Here is a 24,872-nt window from a genome sequence, read left to right as displayed (position 1 = left end):
CCGTCACTCTACCTTGGAAGAACGATTTCGTCCTTAACGATAATTTGGAAGTAGCCGAAAGTCGGCTCAACGGACTCCTAAAGAAGCTAAAGAAAAATGGTTTGATGGCAGAGTACGACGCTGCGATGAGGAAGTACGCAAGTGACGGACATGCGGAGAAGGTACTCGTCGAGTCAGAGAACGGCAAACAACCTCAGCAAGTCTATTACATGCCGCATCAAGCTGTGGTCAAACAGGAATCAGAAACCACAAAGCTTCGTGTTGTCTTCGATGGATCCTCGCATGCACCTACCGTAGCTTCACTGAACGATTGCCTGGAAAAAGGACCCAGTCTGAATACGGATCTTCTGCCGGTCTTGATACGTTTCCGAATGTACCGTATCGGTCTGGCAGCAGACATTGAGAAAGCCTTTCTTCAGGTTGAGGTCCAAGAAAGGGACAGGGACGCTTTGAGATTTCTGTGGTGTCAAGATGGTCCTACGGAAGATATTTCTCAGAATCCGGTGGAAGTATGGAGAATGAAACGTGTACCCTTCGGAACGACAGCGAGCCCCTTTCTTTTGGCGGCCACACTGAGACATCACCTAGACAACGTCAAAGGGCATTTCCAACGGACGGCACGGCACATTGTCAATAGTTTCTACGTGGACGACCTATTGACGGGTTCATCAACGGTGGATGGAGCAATAACGATATACAACGACGCTTCATCTATCCTTCAGGAAGCTGGCATGAATTTACGAAAATGGATTTCAAACGCAGAAGAGGTACGAAAACAGTTTGGTGAGCATGACACCAACAGTAGACAAGAGAGGACCCTGAGTTGCAGGGAGGATCGGAAAGTTCTCGGTATACTGTGGGACACGTACGGTGATACTCTCAAGATATCAGGCAAACGCATGCTAGAGGATGGCGTAGCGCTCATTAGCAGTAAACGCGGAATTCTGAGCGCAGCAGCGAAGCTGTTTGACCCTCTGGGCATGCTCTCTCCGTTCAGCATTCGAATCAAAATGCTGTTTCAACGTTTGTGGGAGGAGAAGCTTGATTGGGACACGCCTTTGACCGGAAATATACAAGAGCTGTGGCATACCTGGTGGTCGGAGCTGCCAAAGTTGGACAACATCGCACTAAATAGGTGTCTCGTTCCAGACGGAAATTACAACTTCAAGTATGAGCTTCACATCTTCAGCGACGCTAGCCCTTATGCATACGGAGCCTGTTTGTATTTAAGAGCCATTGCAAATGGAAGAACAGCGAAGGTCGGGTTTGTGTTTGCAAAGGCTCGGGTGGCGCCTTTGAAGGCCCTAACTTTACCACGACTAGAGCTTATGGGCGCCCTGTTGGGAGTGAGGCTATCAAAGAAAATAACTGAAGCTTTGACGCGACTGAAGGAAGTGACCTGCGTATACTGGACAGATTCGTCAATCACCCTTTGTTGGGTACGAGGTTCTCCGTTACGTTGGAAACAATTTGTAAGAAATAGAGTTATTGAGATCCAGGAAAAAAGCGACGTATCAGCTTGGCGATTTTGTCCTGGGAAAGAAAACCCAGCTGACCTATTGACCAGGGGGGAGTCACTTGAAACGCTTGAGAAGTGTGACACATGGTGGAACGGACCAAAGTGGCTCGAACGGGACGAAGACGAATGGCCTGCTCAAACGGTGCTTCCGGAAATAAAGGACCTTACTGATCAAGAGGATGTGCACAATGACGCCACTACGTTGCAAAGTTCTGTCAATATAGGAGTTCCCGCTGTACTGGACCTCGACCGATTCAGCAGTTTGCGTAGAGCTCTCAGAGTGACAGCGTGGATCAAACGGTTCGTCGACAATAGCCGACCAGGTAACCCACGGGTCTTTGGGGCACTCTCAACAGAAGACATTAGTTGGGCAGAGAACTATTGGATGAAACGAGCTCAAGAGGAAAGGTATGGACTCGAGAAGCAAACCCTGAGTCTGGGAAAGGCGTTAGAGAAGAACTCGGCTGTAGTGAAGCTAGCACCTTTTCTTGACAACGAAGGAATCATGCGGATCTCCGGACGTCTTCATTTCTTGGAAATTTCAGGAACAGTAAAGCACCCGATTCTGCTTCCACCCGACCATCGATTTACGGTACTGACTGTGGAATCAGTGCACCTGAGGGTTCTGCACGGAGGAGTGCAAGATACCCTAACTGAACTTCGGGAGCGATTTTGGATTCCAAAAGGACGACAGATTGTGAAAAAAGTAATCTTTCACTGCAGGGGTTGTACCAGGTACCGCGCCAAAGCAGCGACAGCAAGAATGGCTCCATTACCACAGGATCGAGTAGAAGCCGGTACGCCATTTGAAGTCGTCGGGATTGATTTTGCCGGTCCTGTTTTCTTCAAAGGAGCAGTACGCGACGAAAAGTCCTACATTTTGCTCATCACATGTGCGACAACTCGAGCCATTCATTTAGAGCTCGTATCTAAAATGTCCACAGAATGCTTCCTGCTAGCCTTCTCCAGGTTCATTGCTCGGCGAGGCATACCTAAAGTGATATACACTGACAATGCACTAACCTTCAAGAAGGCGTCGAAAGACATAAATATTTTCTGCGACACTTTGCAAAGACAGCGTTTTCACGACTATTGTACAGAGAAAATGATAACATGGAAGTTTATCATGACATATGCTCCATGGTGGGGAGGGTTCTGGGAACGTTTGGTAAAAACAGTGAAAGGGACCCTCCGGAAGACACTGGGCCGTAACAGATATGGGTTTGAAGAACTGACTACAATCTTACAGCAAGTTGAAGCAGTTGTAAATTCAAGGCCACTTACCTATCTTGGTGACTGCCCAGAAGACCTTTCCCCTCTAACTCCCGCACATTTCCTGACGGGAAAGAGACTCACGTGTTTGCCAATGGCTCCTATACCAACGCCGCGATCAACGAGTGCACAAGTTAAAGCTAACTGGATAAAGCAAGAAAGAGCTATTGACAGCTTCTGGAAGAGGTGGCTGAAAGAGTACTTGCTACAACTTCGTTCAGCTCATAGTTGGAGTGTACATAAGTCTTTGCCAGTGAAGGAGGGCGATGTGGTGTTGATCAGCGAAGAAAAGGTTCCTCGACACATGTGGAAGATAGGAAGAGTTGCTACTGTGTTTTGGGGGCGGGACAAGGTGGTGCGGGCCTGCGCAGTGAAGCTGCCAGACAAAACAGTACTGCGACGACCGGTGCAGCTTCTGTATCCTCTCGAAATGGTGTAAGGGTCTCATTGTGCTTTTTCGGGGGGGAGTATGTTGCAGAACTCTCAGAGGGCAGCACAAGAACGGGGTTTTTCTTCTTCTTTTGGGAAAACGTTTTAATGTAAGACACATTGTCATCGTGAATAAAGGTATGAGGTATGTTCGGAAGAAGGAACGTGAGATGAGGTGGAGGCTTGGGGCTCTGGGAAAGACATCGCTGCGACAAAGCCAGGACACCCCTGGCATACATTTTGCACGCATGACGGAGTTGAAACAAGCTGCGGAACAAGCGTTGCGCAACAAGAGCCGACTCGCAACAGCGCCCGTTAATTGGAATCTCCCTGTTTAGAGGCACGAGCGGTTAACTGAGTCGTCGAGGCATTTGAGGCTTTGTTTGTATCTGTCCCTTCTATGTTGTTCCAGCCTCAGAACATCAGTTTCTCTCTTGTTCAACTGAGTCGTGTTATTCGTAAGAGCACTCCAGGGGGTTCCGTAAACGCGTAACAAAAGAGAGAATTTTGGGGAAATCTTTCGAAACAATCCCATAAAAGAACGTCGTTGAAGGGATGTTTTTTCCTCTCCCTTTTTTTTTAAGGACTATCATTGGCTGAGTGGATAAAGCAACGGCTCGTTTGTGATGGTTGTCTCCGTCCGTCTATCCTTCTCGGTAGTCGGGCACAGTTGCTTGGCGGAATTAAAAACGCGCAATCGGGACTGCAAGGAAATAAAGACCCCTATTCGAGTAATGGGGTAGTATAATATGCTTTTAGTGAGCGAGCGGCATCTCGAGCGTTGAAACTGAAACGCAATTAGACGAGTTCAGTAAATTCCCAGTGCTCTTTGAGTACGCATTGCATTCTGGGCGCTTGCTGAGGGGGGGGGGACGAAGAATAATCCTTCAGATTTCGCTTTCGCTGACCTTGACACGTCGTGGACAATGGACTGTTAGGGGAGAAATCGGCACAGTTTGAAGGCCACACGTTTCTTTCGTATTAGTAAACTCCCACAGTTCAAAGCGACGCTAAGCACTCTGGGATTTTCTGAACTCGTCTATCGACAACTTCAGAAAATCACAGATATAGCTTAGCGCCGCTTTCAACTATGGAAACTTGCTTGTCCCAAAGGAAGAGAACAAACAAACGACTTTATTTTTGGCTTTGGAGAGTGGGGAGGTTCATCGCCACGGGCGATACTCTACCCCATTGTTGGTGGGAATGTAGGGAATAAAATAACGAGCCCCTTCACAATAACGACCGAAGTCCGATGGTGTCCAGAAATGTCAGAAGAGCTTTGAGCGCAGAGCGTTGCTGGACTGGATTAGGCCAGGGTCCAAGCAATTTCGATAGGGAGAAGGGGCGAGAGCCCAGCTGACGAAGAGACTCGGAAAGTGTGGTTCGGGAAGGGTGGTAGTGGGAGCAATGAAGAAGAATATGCTCCTGATCCTCAAGAGCACCACAGTGGCAGCAGGTGGGAGAGTCAACTTGTCTCAAGCGGTAACGCCACTGAGCTGTGAAGGCCACATCGAGGCGCATTCGGTGGATTAATGCAGCGTCTTGACGAAAGGTGTTTCGTGGCATGCGGAAAGCGAGCGTTGGATCAACTCTGCTCAACATAGGGGGAGGGGGGAAGAATGTCGGTTGTCCATTGGCGGGAAGCCAGGGGTGTCACTAGGCGTTGCAGAATTGAAAAAAGAAAGGAGAAAAAGAAGAGAAGATCTCCAAACTGTTTCGTTTTCTCCTCTCTCGGCTCATTGTCCACGGGGTGTCAAGGTCAGCGAAAACGAAACGTAAAGGACTGTTCTCCCTTCCTCGTGACAGTAATCCCCCAGCATGCAGCGCGGGCGCAAGGATCACTGGGATTCCCGGAAAGCGTCTCTTGCAACGTTTCGCTTCCTCCCGATTTACTTTGCGCACATTTTCGGCATTGTGCATCCAAGTTGCAGGCATTAATGGTACCTTTTAACGACAGGGAGCCCACTTTTAAGGTTAGCAACGACGGTTCCGAACGGTCATTGTTCACAAGTTTCGATCTCGCTACGGGTATGCGACGTGACGTCATAATGCGCACCCTGTGTTCGTTTACAAGCAACGGCGACTTTACGGTTCGCCTCGCTGGGAAGCTCTCGGAAGGCCAGAAGGATGCCCTACATCCGCCTATAGGGTCACTATATACCGAGAAGACTTACCGTGCAAATCTACCGTCGTACAATTGGTACAACAAATTCTAGGGTTTAGTCTGAAGATACTGATAGATATTTTACGAAGACCTATAGGCATCGTGATCATCATGCCGCGCTTTCGAGGACATACCATCTTCAGACACCGCATATAAACATGAGCTCTCGTTTCAGTTCATTGCCTACGTGCATGTTTGTACGGACCCAGAAGGGCAGCAACAGAGATACACTTGGAATTCTATTTCGAAGACAACCATTTCATTAATTCCAGCGTAACTTCGTCGAAGAGAGAGAGAGAGAAGCGAAGAACGCGCATATAGCTTTTCAGGAGAAGTGAATGCATTTCGCATTCCGGGCTCGTTCTCGGATTCAAGACTATCCCAAAAACAACGCTCCTGCTTAGATTGAAAAAGAGGCCTCCTTGCCGAGAAACAGGCGGAATTCGAATCAATTTGCATGTCGTTTTGAGAGAAGGCATTACCCGCGAGAGACTCAACGGTTGGGATGATGCGGGCAAACCCAATTGCCTGATTCCACTTTGCCTCGAGCATTTCCTTTCTCAGATATTGACCGCTGCGTCTCCTATAGAGTGTTTATCTTTACTTTTCCCGAGAGAGAATGGCCGAAAACAATAATTGTTAAGCACGCATACTTTTATAGCGCCAAGGAGCCACAGTTCCTTGGTGGACGAACGCTAACGTGCGAGGAGGAAGACGATAAAGTTACGACGACATAGTCCGATAGTGCCATATACCAAACAAGTAGTTGTCTCCTTCTCTCACAAAATGAACTGCTGCCCAAAGTCACTACGTAACGACAGAAATTGAGGAGTCCGGACATTCGTCCGCTCACCCCACAGAGACTAGTCCGGAATGGAATTGGGGCTTCGACTCAGCAGTAACCGCGTTTGTTTCAATTTTTTTTTTTTTTCAATTTAAAAAAACAACGAAAAACCTTTTTTTTTTCGTGCGATTTCCGGAAATTTTGCATCTCTACCAGCAATTTCGGTGCGGCCAGGTTCGAACCTGTAACTTCGGGGTCAGTAGGTGAGCATGCTAGCGACGACCCACCGAGGCCGGTCTCGTATACCAAAAGCAGTAACCGGCAGCGAACAAGCGAAGCGTCGCCCACACGCAGTCGCCGGCGTCGAGGCTCCAAGATCGATATGGTCGGCGCACAACGCCTTTCGAAAGCCGCCACTGAGACATTTTCTTTTTTAATCTGTCATGCGGGCCACGTGCACAGCTTTTCTTACGTTTCTTTTGGAGGTTCTTCACCCATTTATTTGTTCCGTTTTGGGGCGCACATATCTTCACACACGGCTGCTCTTTAACGCACCCGGGGAAAGCCTGGGGTCGGATTCCGTTGGGTCTTTCGTACCCGAAGCTTAAAGTGGGGCTCCGCAGCAAAATCACCACAACGGTTGTGACATAGCAGTAACCCTTGCGGTGCATGTCAGGAACATACGTACGAAATATCGCGTTCCCAAAGTGCGCAGATTTTATTCGAACGAATTATTACGAAGTGAGCGCTTCGCCTCTGTGAAGCAAGAGGGCGCTAAAAGCAACACTGTCGACGTCATCCTGCGTGGAGGAATGCGAGCTTCGTAGCAGACGACAATGCCGGGTGACGTCACAGTATCTTCCTCCGGGCGAACCGCTGTGCGCTCTGCAGATTGGTTTCGGTTTGGTATTGTCATCATTTACGAATTAATTGCTCGCGCAAAATGAATGCGAACGTTGTACAGTGAACCCTCGTTAATATGACCCCCGATAATCTGACATACGCGCTTTTCGACCATACTCTTGGGGAACAATGCTGTGAAACCTCTGCAAATCCCTCCCGTTAATATGACAATTCCGCATTATGACCAAAATTGTCGGGAACGACCATGGTCATAATAACGAGGGTTCACTGTATTCGGTATCAAGGGAGCTGTCCGTGTTCGGTATGATGCTCACCTAATTTTTTTCGAATCCTTCTCGAAGTCTCCCTTCAACTGGGGAGATTTCACACTGGAAGCTGCTAGGTTCGAATCCTAAACCGTGCTTACAGTGAACCCTCGTTATTACGACCATGGTTGTTCCCGAAAAATTTGGGTCCTAATGCGGAATTGTCATATTAACGGGGGGGGGGGATTTGCAGAGGTTTCACTGCATTGTTCCTCAGAAGTATGGTCGTAAAGCGCGTTATGTTAGATTATCGGGGGTCATATTATCGAGGGTTCACTGCAGTGAACCCTCGTTATCATGACCATGGTTGTTCCCGAAAAGTTTTGGTCCTAATGCGGAATTGTCATATTAACGGGGGAGGTTTGCAGAGGTTTCACTGCATTGTTCCCCAGGAGTATGGTCGTAAAGCGCGTTATGTTAGATTATCGGGGGTCATATTATCGAGGGTTCACTGCAGTGAACCCTCGTTATCATGACCATGGTTGTTCCCGAAATGTTTTGGTCCTAATGCGGAATTGTCATATTAACGGGGGAGGTTTGCAGAGGTTTCACTGCATTGTTCCCCAGGAGTATGGTCGTAAATCGCGTTATGTCAAGTTATCGGGGGTCATATTAACGAGGGTTCACTGTAGCTGTATGAGGCGTTGCCCCGAATTTCCAGTGACATTTTTCGGACGGACGACGGCGGCGCGCGGTTCCCTCTGAAGTAGGCCCAGGATGCATACTAACGCTCTTCCCTCTGTCCATCAATCGTATATGTAGGTACCGCTATCGAGGTGTTCACGCGTAGAAAAGAGATCCGAGTTATGATACGCGCCACGGTAAACTTAGGTACCAACCAAGATGATTCTATGCATCGTTTTTATTTAATCGAATTTCGCGTTAGCACCACGAAGCAACTGTGGTTGTAACGAGTGTACAGCGAACCCGTTAATATGACCCCCGATAATCTGACATGCGCGCTTTACAACCGTACTCCTGGGGAACAATGCAGTGAAACCTCAGCAACCCCCCCCCCCCGTTAATATGACAATTCCGCATTATGACCAAAATTTTTGGGAACGATCATGGTCATAATAACGAGGGTTCACTGTATAGAGACGTGAAGAGAAGAACGGCGTATACGTCACGTTGCGGGGCTGTTATGCTGAACTCGAACCACGACAATTTCTGCGTGTTCCTTCGCGCTCACTTTGGGATTGGCATCAAATTGAATGTGTGCAATATACTTACGGGTTGCGGTTTTCGGCATTTAAAACAAAAAAATCTAAAAATCTGTGCTTAGTTCGCGAAGTGTTTTTTTTTTTTTTTTCGAATAGTATTATCAGTATACTGCAGGGTGCGGGGGAGAGGTTTGTCTAAAATGGGAGAAAAGAAAAATCCCCAATCTGAGGGGGAGGGGGAAATATGTTTATTAAGAAAAAAGAAAGGGTCAGCCAGACGGAGGTCGCTTGCTATTCCAAAAAAAAAGGAAAATTGGGAAGAAAAGGAAAAGAAAAAGACTGAAACAAAAGGAGGAGAAAAAAGGAGAAAATGAAAACAAGAAAAGGGGAAGACAACCAAGAAAAGAAAAGAAAAGGGAACAAAGTAAAGAAAGGGGGAAGACAACGAAGAAAACAAAAGGAAAATAATAAAAGAAAAGGCCCCATGGCTGCTTCCCACATCTGTTGGGGAGAGTTTGATTGTTTCTGTTTCGGCTAAAGAATGACTTGACATCGATACCAGACCGGGTGACGCCCTACGCAACAAGTGCCTGCCGAGCACGCATGCGGCATGGCGCTCCTGGGTGACAGCCGAGGTCGTGCTGAAGACTGACGAGGTGCTGGGTTCGAGTCCCACCACCGCCTGAAGCTGTCGGAAGTCTTCCCTGGGTTTTCCGGCAGACTTTCCAGACGAATATCGGCACGGTTCCTCTCGAAGTCGGCCCAGGACCCAACCCCCCCTGTCCCCCCACTACTTCCTGTTGTCCTCTCCCCATCTGTCCACATCTGTACACCGCGCTCATAGCTGCAGTTGCTTCGAGGAGTTAAAACGGAATAAAAAAGAGCACTGATCAGTGACCTTTTCCTTTGCGTTCTAGCTGCGTCCATTTCTTCCTGTTCTGTTGTTTGTTTGTTGGAAGGTACTGAAATAGATTGTTATTTATTCGCACAACAGGGCATACCTCAAACAGCACAACCCGACGCCGGGATCGGAACACGCTTCACGTCCCAGTCTGAGCGTGTAAAGCGATCATCCGAACCACGATGCCACGAGAGCTGGTAAATGAGACCTCGCTGCACTGGTCTGGTCAAGCGATCAGTTAAGAGGCTGTCGTGACGACGATGCCGACGCAACGCGGCCAGCCTCATCAACATCGCTACCGCGCGCCACGCTCGGCGATCAGTTCTACCGGCATCGTCCTAGTATGGCGGGCTAGTCCTAGCGTGAGGCCACGACCATCTGCCCGCTGGGACATTCCATCATTGCCGGTCAGGACTCATGTAGAGGGACACCACCTCCTCTACGAGGCCATGGTTGGACCAGGCCATGGTTGGTTTTTGTAAATGAAATTATGGAGCGAATTACGGTGTGGTCGCATAACTGTAGTGAACCGGGAAAGTTGGTACAAGCCTGTCCGTCCTCGTGCTGCAGTGCTATAGTTCACCATGTATCGCATAAATAGGGTTCCGCGTTTTCGGTTTTAACCGAATAACACCGAATGCAGAGGGGCATTCCAGGAACGATGACAGAGATAAATTGCTGCACATGCCGAGCATAAGTGTGTTGATGCAGATCAGAAAACCGTACAGAAATACGATGGTCACGAAAAATGTCCGCCTATACTTCTTCGTTAACCGTAAAACGCCACCGACCGCTCCGAACTAACGCCATGTTGAATAAGCATCGTGCGGAAACTACATTGCGATATCTATTCGCCGATAACTGTCGGGTAAACCGCGTATACACGCGGGGAAAAACGCAGAAAAACGACGACTTCGTGAAAATCTATAAACATGGAAAAACATAAGCCGAATCGGCCCAAAGATAAAAACCGAAAACCCACACATTAGACCATTAGACTACTTGATGAATGGATGAGGGTTTCCCATAGTATTTCACTTGCTCTTCATTAACTGAAACGTACGGCGCCATCAGGTTCCGATCACCTTTATTGCCGCACACGTTGTGTAATGAATACGACACCGATACGGGTTCAGTAAACAGACTCTCGCCAAGACACGTCCTTTCTCGCCGTCCCCCCAAATCGTCATTAAAAGAGACAACCACCCACGCGCTTCTCATTGGCTGCAAGCCAGGCATCAATCAATGTTGTCAGACTTTGTCGCGCTTCCGTCGATTTGTCAGTCTGCACGGTCAAAGAAAGGCGTTCACGGGACGCCGTCGATGCCTTTCCCGGCACTTCCGCTTGCCCTTTTGCTTCCGGTTCGAGAGCCGTACCGGATGTGAGAACGGAACCGGAAGAAGCAGGACACGAGATTTATCCGAATTCGGTGAACGACATCTTCGCTTCTATGCTGCACCGCGCCGCCTATTATTAGATGCCGCATATTGAACTTCCGTCGAGTTGAAAACGATTTGTCGCATGCTGGGCAAAGCTTACGTGCTTTCTATTCCTTGTTCGCGCCGCGAGGCAACTGTGGCTATGAGCAGCGTACAGACCTGGACACCCTCGTTAATATGACCCCCGATAATCTGACATACGCGCTTTGCGACCATACTCCCGGGGAACAATGCACTCAAACCTCCGCAAATCCCCCTGTTAACATGACAATTCCGCATTATGACCATAATTTTTAAGGAACGACCGCATGGTCATAATAACGAGGGTTCACTGTTATCTACCTCTCAGTGCTAAGCATGGCGTATCCGACTCAAGCAGTGATGTTTGAAAGCTTGAGCTAAGCAAACGCGCATTCCAATACCGTTTCCAGAACTTTCGACCAAGATGGCTTCAAAAATGCTTGCGATATAGGCACAGAATCGATAAGGTTAATACAGTGAACCCTCGTTAATATGACCCCCGATAATCTGACATACGCGCTTTACGACCATACACCTGGGGCACAATGCAGTGAAACCTCTGCAAATCCCCCCGTTAATATGACAATTCCGCATTATGACCAAAATTTTCGGGAACGACCATGGTCATAATAACGAGGGTTCACTGTACAGTAACTTCAATGACTGCGGCGAGGGGATTCGAAAATTATTACCTGTTTCTAGACAGAGCAACAACTTTTCATTTACGAACTTTGCAAAGTACAAGAAAGAAAAAGAGACACTTTCCTCGAGAGCTACCAATCAGCCCGAGACCAGACAAGATTGAATATTTCAGAGAAAAGGTCCCCGGGCGAATACCGCTACGTGTGTAGTCTTCCCAGCAGCGCAACGATATAACGAATTCTCGTACATCTTCGGGTTTTCCCGTCTTCTTCGCATGCACGTGAGTTGGTTAGCATTCCGTTCCTTAAGTGAACATCTATATGTGGTGTCTTTTTTAGATGAGTTCTATCAAATATCTCATGCTCTTTGAAATGACTTTGAGTTATGCGGTTCATTCATGGTGTTGCGTATGTTGAGGGCATATACAGTCGAACACTTAAAGACTCGTAGGAACGCCGCGAAGTACGCGTGCAAAAGTGGGTATAGGTGGGTTGAAGCACCGTATCTGCAGGATCCAATCAAACGCTAAGATTTCGAGCCATGCACGCTGCCATTTTTTTCCGGTAGGTACCATGACGTCATAGTGACGTTATCAACGGTCTACTAACACCCCACTAATGTGAGTCACGTATGTGCCATCTAAAGCACTGATTTCGCAAGTTGTTGCGGTATACCACACCCAACTCATATGGTATGAGCTGGGCTAGGGGGAGTCTCTCTTCGAAAAAGACAAATCGAACAAAAGTATCAGCTTAAATCAGCTTATCAGCTCGTTTTGTACACAGTCGTGCTATATCAAATAATAAGGTTGCCACCGTGCATGCAATCAATTTTGCCCTCAAATTTGTCGCTTTCATTAACACTGGCGAACGGTGTACAGAGATCGAAAGACATTTCCGTTATGCTGAGTAAAAACTTTGAACAGCTAAATTGTTTAAGATCCCAAGTGCAAGACACGTTATCCCCTGGCAGGCGGTAATAGACGATTTTACAAAGATGCGCGCGCCATCAAGCACGCGCGCAAAGCACCATGGGAACTTTGAGGAACACTGCTCTGTCGTCTGCTTCGGTTATGGTTTACCACGGCAGACGCTGCTGCTGCGCACACCGGGAATGTTGTTGTTCTTCTTCTTCTACCTCCGCCTCTGGCCACCAAGGCGCTCGAAGTTCCCATGAGCCCTTGCGTGCCACAGGTGGCGCTTCCTTTTCTAAAATGGTCTATTATCGAAGACAATAAAGGTGACAATCCTAACACGTGGGTCATCCATTGTAGCGAAGACGACCGCATTTAAGCTGCTGTTGCAGGTTCAGTTTCTTCGTCTCCGCTACACCGAATAAAAGTAATTACTGAGGTCTACAACGACAAAGTTACACAACGACGCGCAGAAATACAAGTCGCGTTGTCGACGGTTCGGCCGCCACCATTTTTATGGTCACGTGTACGGTTGACGCCTGCAACGGCGTAGGTGTGACCTGCACTGCATTGCACTGTGCATTGCAGGGAAGGGTAACGGTAATGGTAACGGAAACAGAAACGGTATACTACCGAAATTGGAGGTGGTAACGATAACGGAAACGGAAATGCATACCACCGTCCTCCATTACCGGAAACAGAAACGGAAACGAATTTATCGTCCGGTATTTAAATCGGGTAATGACTATTCCTGTTGTGCGATGACATTCGAGTGACTTTTCATTTTTTTGTTTTTGTTTTGATGACTCCATTCCCTGTAATGCTCTAAATATTACACGAAAGCATGGAAGGAAAGCGCAATATTGGATTACGAGGGTGCATCCTTCGCTTACCTACTCGTCCCAGTCCTCATAACTCCATGACATCAACACATGACTATACTCCACCACAGCATGAGGATGACAGCCTACTATTTAGTTACTTATTTTGTACTTTGTTCTTCTTTTTTTTTAATTTCACCGTGGCCATGACGTACTACTGAGAGCGTGTGCTTATGAATGCGACATTGAATGAAGGTTATGCCCACCTTGAGTTGCTGGACTCCGAGTGACTGAAGACTGAAGACATGTTCCTACTTTTTTTTTTTGCAAAATGTGCGCATCCCAACGACGTAAAATTACTCGTGTAGTGTGTACGCGTGACACCGAAGGCACTCGGGCAAAACAGGATGCTGACAGAGCCGGAAGGGCTGTCTTCTCGCAGCTCTGTAACAACCGTTCCATTACCGGAAACAGTAACAGAAACGTAAGGGAAACGGAATTGAAGGGCCGGTATGAGCAACAGATAACGGAAACGAAAATATAGCAGTAACGAAAATAACCGATAATAGAAACGGTAACCAAAAAATACGTCCGTTATCCTTCCCTGGTGCATTGCACTCGTGTGGCGTTTATTGACACACGGTAGGGCAACTCAGGTGAGGAGGTAGTCGTGGTGACAGAAACTGCGGTCACGCTCAGGCTGGCAACATCACGACTATCGCAGGGGAGGGGGGGGGGGGCTCGCGTCCTGGGCAGGCTTCACGGGGAGCCCAGGGGAGGTTGTTTATGGCCAATCAATGGCACGTAATGTGAATAATGTAAAACATGCCACTCTTGGGTAACCTCGTGCAGGGTTGTTCAAGATGCTTTATTTATTTATTGGGATCTATATAGCATATACTATATCTACGTGTATACAGGGTGAGGTTAGCAAAGGTTACACGTTTATTACGCTAAATTCACCCTGTACATAGATAGTATTACAAAGTATCTGAGTTACAGATAAGTGTGTTCAAAAGTATCCAAGTTACAATTACGGATACACATTAAAGAAATACACACATACAGTTAGAGTTACTTCTGAGAAAGTACTCTACATCTTTTCCAAAAGTTGACTAAATGAAAAACATTATCGGGCCACCCGGTGTAGTGGATAATGGGTATCTTTTTTTTTTCTGCACGCATAATTGAAAAAAAAAATCTAAATATTGTAACGCATTTCAGTGACAAATGATGACAATATTTTTATCGACAAAGGACGACTTCTCGACTAGATAAAGAAATGAAGCTTGCGCTGCCACCAATCCCAGTTAGTTAGCAAGAGTGGGTCGACTTTCACGTTGTGTTACTTTTGTTTTCCACAGTTTGCTTTCCGTACGACCCTTGCATTCATCTGGCATGTTGGTGACCAAGTGCCGTTATCCTGACCTCGTAAGATAGCGGGTGACGCGGGTTTGGTGGCGCTTTATTGCCGACCGGTCTGTCCTGGACCAACTTCACTGTGAACACTTTCCTGACAGCGTTTGAGGAAACCCTACGGAAAAAAGCGTCCGTCCGTGTTTTTTTCTTTTTGGGTGTAGTTCCGTATCGGGACCACTCGTTTTTAAAAAAAAATTAGTGAAAGCGTTAGGAAGGTAAATATTGCGTAGAAGTGGAAGGAGGTCATATACTGAATCTAAAAATGTAAGAATTATAAAATTCTGCGGACTAGAACTTTTTTTTTTTATGCATTTCAACAACCCCATCTGATTCACTTTTAGCGCAGGAGAAACACGGGAATGCTAAGCCTTGTGACTTGTGAAGAAAATGACGTGTCTGCCACTGTAAACTGGAAAACACCCTTATGGGTGTAAATGGTTTGTCCTATAACTGACACCTCTTTTTACACCGTACATGGTCTGGAACACCCTTTTTAGAGGGTGTATTCCGTGTAAATCACCCCTGGAAAGGGCGCTTTTCTTTGAAAATGCCCTCTTTTGCACCCTTTAAACACTCTTTTAGGAGGGTGTAAGATCGTTAAACACCCTCCTAAAAAGGTGTATAAAGGGTGCAAAAGACGGCATTTTCAAGGAAAAGCACCCTTTCAAAGGGCGTTTTACACGGGATACACCCTCTAAAAAGGGTGTTCCAGACCATACGGTGTAAAAAGAGGAGTCAATTATAGGACAAGCGATTTACACCCATAAGGGTGTTTTTCAGTTTACAGTGTGGGCTAGAGAGGTGGAACCTTACTTGGAGAGGACAACTACCGCTTTTTAGGTATAATCAGCGGGTGACGCAGTTGGACAGTACGAGCCCTAAAAGCCCGGATGCGAGAAGAATAGCCCCTCGTTGAAAGGTCAACACATGGAAAGACCAAGGGGCTCACTGGATACCCATTGTTGTTCGCCCGGGCCGAAAAAAAGATCGATTCTCTAAGTGAGGCTCCGAATCGATGTCTTTAGCCGAAGACATCGATCCTCTAGACGACACACAATTATCTCGGGGTCTCTTTGCTTTCAGGAAGTGCGACTCCAAAGAGCACAGCTGAAAATGGAAACTGCATTTGGCTTATAGAACACGTCTAACACGACACGTAACACACACGCGAGAACTGCGGCACGACAGTCATTTTGAAGTCTAGTTTCGGTTTCCCAATGTTATCAACGGTCTCTCAGACAGATATGAATATGAGGAGGTTCCACCGCGAAAAGTGAAATTTGGGGGTCAGACATGTGACATCACCGCTAGCCTTCCCGTTCTATGGTTGAATAGATAGCCTTTTAAAGTGTACTCTCCGGATTCCTGTATATAGCAGTGCTCGTAGCGTTTCAAAATGACCCCCAAGATAGTGTGTGCAAAACCACCCCGTTGGCGTTTTCGTAAGAGACGACGCTTAGGTGACTTCAAGAAGGCGGACCCACTGTCATCGCGACTTGAGCTGCTGGTGATGGCGATGCTGTTACCGAGCTGTCTGATATGCCGACGTGCTGCTCGCGTACTGGGCCGACTTCACGCGCCAATATTTGCCTAAGAGCGACACCTAGCCGACGGTGCGATTCGCACCGGGTTTCAAATATCATGGCCATCGAGACACCGAAAATTTCCACGTAATAGAAGTGACCGTGTGTCCGAAGCAGTTTCCTCGCAAAGCATTCTGGGATGCTGATAGACAGCCCCGACATGCACCCTGCATCATTAATCGGGTAACCCCAAGCGCCACTGAACGTTCGCGCTTATGTTAAGTCTCACATCCTCACTTAACACCCCCCCGCAGGGGGCACCGGCTTCGGCTGGTGTTTGGTGAGTGGCGCCACCACGGACCCCAGCCCCCAGTCCTCAGGTGTTATCCGTACCGTGCCGAGGGGATGAAAGGCGAAGGGTAGAAGCCTTGAACGGTGGCGGTCGGGGTCTTGGTCAAACCCCGGCCGATGGGTTTTCCTTAAAACTCCGGGACCTTCCCACATGTATGAATGTGAAGTGTGGGTGACCAATGGGAACATTCATTTCCTTAACCTCTTATGGTAAAACATTCTTCTCCTTCCTTGATCGCGGGCGGAAAGCGTCCGCGGACCGAAGTTTTCAAACAGGTGTTCGACACCTTCCAAGCTAAATACATAGTTGTCAGTGTCAAGATCTATATGTTTTTTAGAGATACCGAGTTTTTAAAGGATCTGTGATTTTAACTACTAACCCAGCACTCAACACTGTTTTAGTAAATACACAAATTTTACACAGATAAAACTTACACTGGTATTTGGCGCATTATGGCCTTAGTAGCTAATGCGCCAGAAAAACCCAAATCAAATCAAATCAAATCAACTTAACACCCACGTTCATTATTCGTGTTTACTCACAGAGAACGCGGGCATCAAAGCTCCGTCCACGTCTTCAACGAAATAAAGCTCAATATCGGCATTAAACGGCGCATTCCGGAAACTAACAAGGACGGCCTTCGTTGCTCTAATTGCAGGGCTACAGAGAATGAAGGGCGATTTTCTGCCATCCAGTATCTCGATCTCCTCTCTCTGATTCCCATCTTTCGCGAAGCGCCCCACGGGCAACCGCACCATAGACAACACCGTCTCGAAACTAATCACGTTTCCATTCGCTGATACTCATTTCCGGTTACTATGTCCCGAGCAGAAATCAAACGACAAAAGCAAGCAGACGACAATCTGTCGCCTGCGAACACGAGCTTTATCGCGGCGCTGCTCAAATAAAGTTGCAGACGACGTATACCCAAACCCGTTGTCACGCCTTTCGAAGCAGAAGCAACGGGTGAAAGGCGTAATTTTCTCGACGGTGGAAGACGCAATTTAAGCGTAAAATGAAAGTAAACTTCTCCTTAAAATAGCGACAGAAGACGCCTGAATATAGCAATTTCGGATCCACGGTAAAAAATACAAAAGAAAAAAAAACGTCGAAGTGAAACGTTTTTCTTTCGGTTTCCCGGAGTTACGGAATGCGCGTATAATGATGAATCGTGGCTGGAAAGGAAAAACTAAAGTGAATGCGTCCGTAAAGAGATTCACTTGTAACGATATCTCTTCGCGACAAATTGAAGAATGCAATGCGCTTTATATCTGTACTGGATGGAATTGATTCTTCAGCCTAATATCGGCCTCAATACGGGAAAACAAAGTATATGTAAATGTAATATGTAATGTAATATGTACATATATGTAATATATGTAATAAAATATGTAATATGTACATATGTAATACGTAAATGTAATAAACAAAGTAGAATGTAAAACACCCCGATCATCATCACCATCGTAATAAAGTTGTTGTTGTTTATTAGGGAAGTGGTAAATAACATTCTAAAAGAGTGGGGACGAATGTGATAGCAAACTTTGTTACACCGATTGTTGCACACTGTGCCTATATATAGTGGTTGCGCCCCAACAAATGCCGGATAAAAGCACGACCTACTAGATTCTAACGACCATGTCATAATCAGCAACCTCTATGAGAAGCCCGTCCGCACGATCCGCTAGGGGCGCTACTCATCGGCACGCCAGATCTGCACCATGATTGGACGACGGAAATTGGAATTCTGAACGCGCAGAAGCGTATGTACGACTACCGTAGCAGACGACAGCAATAGCTCCTATGAAAAGGCATAGAATGTTGATGATAATCAACCTCAGAATCAAACATCTTCCGTGGAGTATCCACCGCTTGTACAGAAATACTAAGGTAAGCTGAAGTACAAAGTATTGTAGAAGTTGAGGAAGCAATAACTGGGACGATGAGAAGCGCCACCGCTACCTTCAAAAGATGCGGCGCTGGGAAGGGGTTCGTATGAAATGGTCGTTGTAATCTAGTAGGTCGTGGATAAAAGAAAGAGACAATTATTTACGCGTGTACCAACACATCAAGTTGTACAGCGAAAGGTGTAATGACACAGCGTAGCGAATCGGCACCGCCAATACACCCGTCCGACAGTGACATCACAGCAGTGAGGGGCCGTAGTCACGTGCAGACGAGAACCAATGGGAATGGCCGTACGTCTTTATCTCTCCTACGATGTCTGGACTTGACGCCAGCCTGTGTTAAGTGTTTCTATCTACACTCTTAAAAATGAACTTCACCGCATAGCACGCTCCTAGCCAACCATCATCTCGAATGATATCGTTATCGGCCCTGATTTGTTGAAAACGGGAGGCGTACGCCTTTTTTGTGACAATTATGAACAGAATAAGTGTCACAAAAAAGGCGTACGCCTCCCGTTTTTAACAAATCAGGGCAGATAACGATATCATTCGAGATGATGGTTGGTTGGGAGCGTGCTATGCAGTGAAGTTCATTTCTAAGAGTGTAGCCAAGAGCGGCACGAAAAAAAAAACAATTATTTTAGACTCGATTTTATGGCGTGCATAGTACAGCGCGTATATACTAAAGTATTATGACAGTGTCGAAGCCCCTTTTAAAGCGGTAATTGGATTACAATTGACATGTACTACTCGAAGCAGGAGCTACCGCCGCTGACCGGCGGAGCGGGAGAAGAGCCACCCTGGCGGCGCTTAGCAGAACTAAAAGGGGAGGAGTGTTTCAGCATTTCCATACCACACTCTTAAAAAAAAGGGTGTACTTTAAGTCCTTTAATTGCCACATAGAGTGAACCCTCGTTATTATGACCATGGTCGTTCCCGAAAATTTTGGTCATAATGCGGAATTGTCATATTAACGGGGGGGATTTGCAGAGGTTTCACTGCATTGTTCCCCAGGAGTATGGTCGTAAAGCGCGTAAGTCATATTATCGGGGGTCATATTAACGAGGGTTCACTGTATATAACACCCTTTTGGAGAGTACAATTACGCTCAAAAGGGTGTCTCCTCACTCCCTCAAGGGAGTAGCATAACACCTTCTCCCTGCCGGGGAGTAATATTACTCTCCAGTAGGGAGAAAGGTGTTATGCTACTCCCTTGAGGGAGTGAGGAGACACCCTTTTGAGCGTAATTGTACTCTCCAAAAGGGTGTTATATATGTGGCAAAAAAAAAAAAGGAGTTAAAGTATACCCTTTTTTTAAGAGTGCAGTTAGACGGGTGTCTGTTGTTGTGGTGCGCCGCAGAGAGCGCAAGTGAGCTGGAGTTATCAACGCAGCGCTTTCTTTTCTTTTCTTTTTTGATGATTGTGCCTGATGCATGCTAAAAGAATCGCTGTCGCTGTCCCGTTGGCACGCACCTGGAAATAAGTTTGCGCACCCTAACAGGGTCATCCATATAGCTCGTACGATCCCCGAGTGCGTCAGCGCGCCCCAGCTAGTCAGCTACCACGTCCCTGTCCAGGAGCGAGACCACGAGGAGGGGGAGGAGGAGTGTCGTTGGGAGGCACCCGAGAGGTCTGCCTGCCTGATTAGGCGGCATGTTTCTCGGGAAGGGAAAGGTGGTGGAGAGGAGGAGAGGAAAGGGTGAAGTGGAAGACCGAGCGGAATCCGCTCGGGGGGAGGATAGCTGCGTCCCTGGGCCGACTTCAGGGGAACTGTGCCGGCATACGCCTATTACACATCTGAGGGAAACCCAGGAAAAACCCCAGACGGCACAGCCGGCCCGCCCGCGGATTCGAACCGCGGACCTCCCAGTCTCCAAGCGCACGCGTTACCGCTGCGCCACCGGAGCTGGTAGCGAGACCACAAGTTCTGAACTCCTCAGCATTCACTAAACATAGAATAGTATTAAGATTGCTAAACACCCCCGTGCGGGGAAACACTCAAAAGGACGACACAATAGAAATATATAGAATAGTCTATACCTTGCGCCGAGCGTGTTCTCGTTCCCACTGAAATGAGCAAGTCACTATGTTTACACGTTGATATTGCTGGAAAAGTGTGTCAGTATGCACACAAATATATGCACGCTAAACCCGCTGGACTTGGGAAACACTCTCGAGAAAACATAACGTGGGATGTGACACCGTGCAAGTCCTTTTTTTATTTTTCTGTATTGGTTCAATGCCCGTCAAGACACACTGTAAACTGAAAAACACCCTTATGGGTGTAAATCACTTGTCCTATAATTGACTCCTCTTTTTACACCGTATGGTCTGGAACACCCTTTTTAGAGGGTGTATCCCGTGTAAAACGCCCTTTGAAAGGGTGCTTTTCCTTGAAAATACCGTCTTTTGCACCCTTTATACACCTTTTTAGGAGGGTGTTTAACGATCTTACACCCTCCTAAAAGGGTGTTTAAAGGGTGCAAAAGAGGGCATTTTCAAAGAAAAGCGCCCTCTCCAGGGGTGATTTACACGGAATACACCCTCTAAAAAGGGTGTTCCAGACCATGTACGGTGTAAAAAGAGGTGTCAGTTATAGGACAAGCCATTTACACCCATAAGGGTGTTTTCCAGTTTACAGTGCAGTTTCCATTAGAGTCACTAAATAAGCTACGCTTCAGAGTATCGACACTGATGTCTCCAAGGGAGAGCAGGAGCGCCATCTTGTTTCAGCACCACACCGGCACTGTCCCCGTTTGAGGATCAAAAACGGCTGACGTAAAGCGTGAACCGCATGGCCCGAAAAGCGGCCGAATTCTTTCCGAACCGAATTCGGGACCGAACTTTTTTTCGGAGAACAGAATTCCGTGCCGGATTCGGCCCGATCTGGCCAAAGCCAGATTTCTCCTCCGAAATGGGATGTGAAGCCAACCGAAAAAGTAGAAGCAGCCAATGGCTATCCAGCCGGAAGGAGAACCATAGCAACGATGACGTAGCAATGGGGTTGACTGTTGCCGTGTGTGCGACGTCTACCCCTATATGAATACAGGGATTATCTCATTGACCTGGATGGTTGAAAGGCGATGTTCCCCAAGGCCAGACGTCTTCGGCCGAAATTCGGGGTGCATTTCGGTAGCAGCATGCGGTGATGCACAGAAAAAAAGTTCGGTCCCGATTTCGGTTAGGCTAATTTTCGATCAGTTCTTCGTGCCATGCGGTTCACCCTTAATGGTCCCTGTGGGATACAGAAGCGTGTGTGATTGTTGCGCGATAATCCATGTATTTGCCACCACAGCGTCCCGAGGATGTCAAGGTGAGCTCAAGGCCGTCTGACCTTGATGGGCTGCTTGCAAGAGAAAGGAACGTTTCACCCGCGCACGATAGATGGCGTCGCGCGCTGAAGTGCGCGTGGCTACCGTGGCGCCGAAACAAGATGGCGCATGCTCGCTCGTGGAAGTCAGTGTCGATACTCTGAAGTGAAGCTTATTTAGTGACTAGTTTCTATAGCATCATTTGTAATCATTACAGCGTCTTTGTTCTTACTGGACGACTTTCCTTCTTCTTCTTATTAAGCAATAAGAATGTAATAAAACCTGGTTTTATTACATTCAGTAATACTTGACTTTCCTACCAAAATAAACAGACTCCCCCCTCTCTCTTCTTCATCTTCTTTACGTCGCGTAAGAAAGAGAGATGCATTGTCTGAATGTGGTTTCCACATGGTTACGAACAGAAGTATAATAACGTTCCAAGATACACATAATAGAACACAATTTAGCACATTATTCAACAAAGCTTGTTTAACACCACCATAACTTCGTTCCATAATTATCATATTTACAACAGAGGCAATTGATATATTATCCCATTCGAAAAACAGGCGCTTAACCGATGACAACCTAAATCTGCGAAGCCTAAAGGAGCATGGAAGGCGTGTTCTAGCTGTTTAAATACCGCTCGTATTTCGTGAAATGGCCCATAAAAATCATACATGAAAAATATTTCGGTTCAACAAGGTCCCGCTACAACGCAATTTAATTGTAAAAAAACGCGGCAGGAGGTTTCCATCTCTGGGCCACCCCTTCAGTCCTGTGACGTCGCACCGGCAATACGCCTCATTCGCTGCGAAACATTCGTCTGCTCGCGACAGAGTGGTGCTATACTTGTTCACAGCAATTCATTCTAGGATATCAAACAAGAAAATAATCGTTTTAAAAACGGTATCTGTTTACCGATGGCGCGTTATACGATGGTCCTTTTATCATCTTTGCTCGCGTCTCCGAGTAGTGGCTCTATCCCTAGTGTATAGCTATGGTTGGACAGTACAAGTGCTTAAACAACTTCTTGAGTTACATTTATTCCGCTTCGTTTTTTCCTTTAAATAGGTAACTCAAGTACGCGGTAACTAGCTGTAACTAGTTAGATTTCAAAATATAGCAACTGTAACCGTAACTCAGTTACCATGCCTAATGTAAAAAGCACGAGACTAGGGAACATGAAGGGACAGACACAACACGAACACCCTTCGTGTTCCCTAGTCTCGGGGTTTTTACATTATGCATCATCTTCACCAGCTCGCTTGCTTCCTAGCCATTTTTTCATTGTCAGTTACCATATTTGAAGGCAAACCGTAAACGTTTTTCGTATGTAGCTTATACCCATGACTGCTGCATACAACCGTATGTTACATCTATCCAGCAAAACTCTGAGCCTATACAACCCCTTTCACAGATATAGGGTCGTCTGCCATTATACTCGTACATTTGTTGCGGCACAATCCTCCAAAGTGAAAGAGGCGAAAGCAATCTTCCTTTCGCTTTGTAAACAAGAATCGCTTCTTCCGCTTGCGTAAATAAACACAACATGCCCGAACAATGATGATAGACTCCCCGCGGTCATATGACAGATACGTACACTATCTCCGAGACGCCCTCCGGCGGGGACCCCAAACACGACAAACGGTCAACAGCAGCTCCACCTATAGAGAGGCGTTAAAGAAAATAAAGGAAAGGCGGGAAAGGAAAGGAGACAACTGTTGGTGAAGGAACTACCACTCTTTCTCTCGCTTTTAATCAGCCCCACTAAAGTTTTTGTTATTGTTCAGTACGTGTTCTTGAATAGGACGTTTCCAGACGCCTGCGAAGCTGAGAATGGGATTTTGCATCAGAAAGCAATAGACCTCTCCCTGTTTGTAAACAAATGACGTCATAGTGTTCGACAGCGCCACCGGTTTGGTAGAGTTGAACTATATGCTTGAAGCTATGGGGACAACAAGATCGCGCCCGAAAGTCACGGTCTTGATGGGATTACGATGATCCCTGAAAGGGACGTGACCTTCGGTTCTACTTTTCTTTCAATAGGAGGCAGCGAACAAGTGCTCATTCGTGGAAACCGGCTCTCCCCTTCCGATGTGTTTCGGTTTCGGTCTGACTATACCAACGTCATGATGACGTTTCTCGGGTAGAGGTTTATTGTGGCTATGGACGACACAAAGACGTCCACAGGTACATAGCAGGAAGGGAGACACGGGTGGTTATTAATTATTCATCCTGGGCCGACTTCAAGGGGAACTTATTCATTTATTTATTTCCACACTGAGTGCCCACAAACAGCTGTTAGGCCTTTCACAAGTGTGCCGACATCAGTGTGAAAATTTTTTCTGCAAACCCAGGGAAAACCGGAGGTAGCACGGACAATGGTACGGTTCGAACGCTCCATCTTGAAGCCTTAGACACTGGCGTTGGAGGGGGGGGGCAGGCTTGTACAACACACAAAAAGTATTTCAGTTAAATTACCGAGTACCGGGCAAAAAAGAAAAAGTAACTGCGTAGAGTACTAAACACCCAATCTTGAAAAAGTATAAGATGGAGCATTAAATAATCTTAAAAGTAACTCGTTACTTTCAAGATACTTTGACGTGAGTTGGAATTCGCTATCAAAGAAATTCGAAGAGGTCAAAGTTGAAAATTGCATTGCCCAAAATCTTTATTAGCCCGCAGGAACAACTGCTTTTCAAAAGTACTATCCGATATAGCCTACCTCGTTTTTATTGTTTTTTCTTTAAGGACATTCCCCGCCATACTAAAGAGGTGCTACAGATTCGAACGAATGCTCAACAGGAACGACATAATTTACTCTCGTTTTTTCTCCTTATCGAAAAAGATATTAAAATTTTACGTTCCCTACGGCTTTCGGCACGGGTCTTCTATCCTGCCTGTCTCAAGAGTTTACACGCATGCTCTCAAACCCCAGACGCTATACCCCGTCCCAGAGTCCTTCCCCAGAGGGACGTGGATGTCCCGAATATCTCGGACGCATACATCCACCTCAGACATATATGTCGGCACAGTTCACTTAGAAGTCGGCTCCGGACGCACACTCCGCGAGAGCGTTATGTCGTGGCGTTGCCCATAACGATGAGCTCTTTATCTTG

The 24,872-nt window shown here is 46.9% G+C and overlaps 1 protein-coding gene across 1 annotated transcript in view; it reads right to left on the bottom strand.

Moving 5' to 3' along the window:
* Positions 1 to 24,872, bottom strand: part of LOC135386350 (cell adhesion molecule Dscam1-like) — a 357,610-nt gene that overhangs the window by 101,535 nt on the left and 231,203 nt on the right. The window contains exon 36 of the mRNA XM_064616211.1: positions 20,480 to 20,506. Within this exon, the coding sequence (XP_064472281.1) occupies positions 20,480 to 20,506 (27 nt within the window). The remainder of the gene's footprint in view (positions 1 to 20,479; positions 20,507 to 24,872) is intronic.

This window comes from Ornithodoros turicata, chromosome 2 (assembly GCF_037126465.1).
Source record: "Ornithodoros turicata isolate Travis chromosome 2, ASM3712646v1, whole genome shotgun sequence".
NCBI lineage: Eukaryota > Metazoa > Arthropoda > Arachnida > Ixodida > Argasidae > Ornithodoros > Ornithodoros turicata.
Note: the sequence above shows the minus strand (reverse complement) of the source record. Positions and strands in the feature narration are given on the sequence as shown.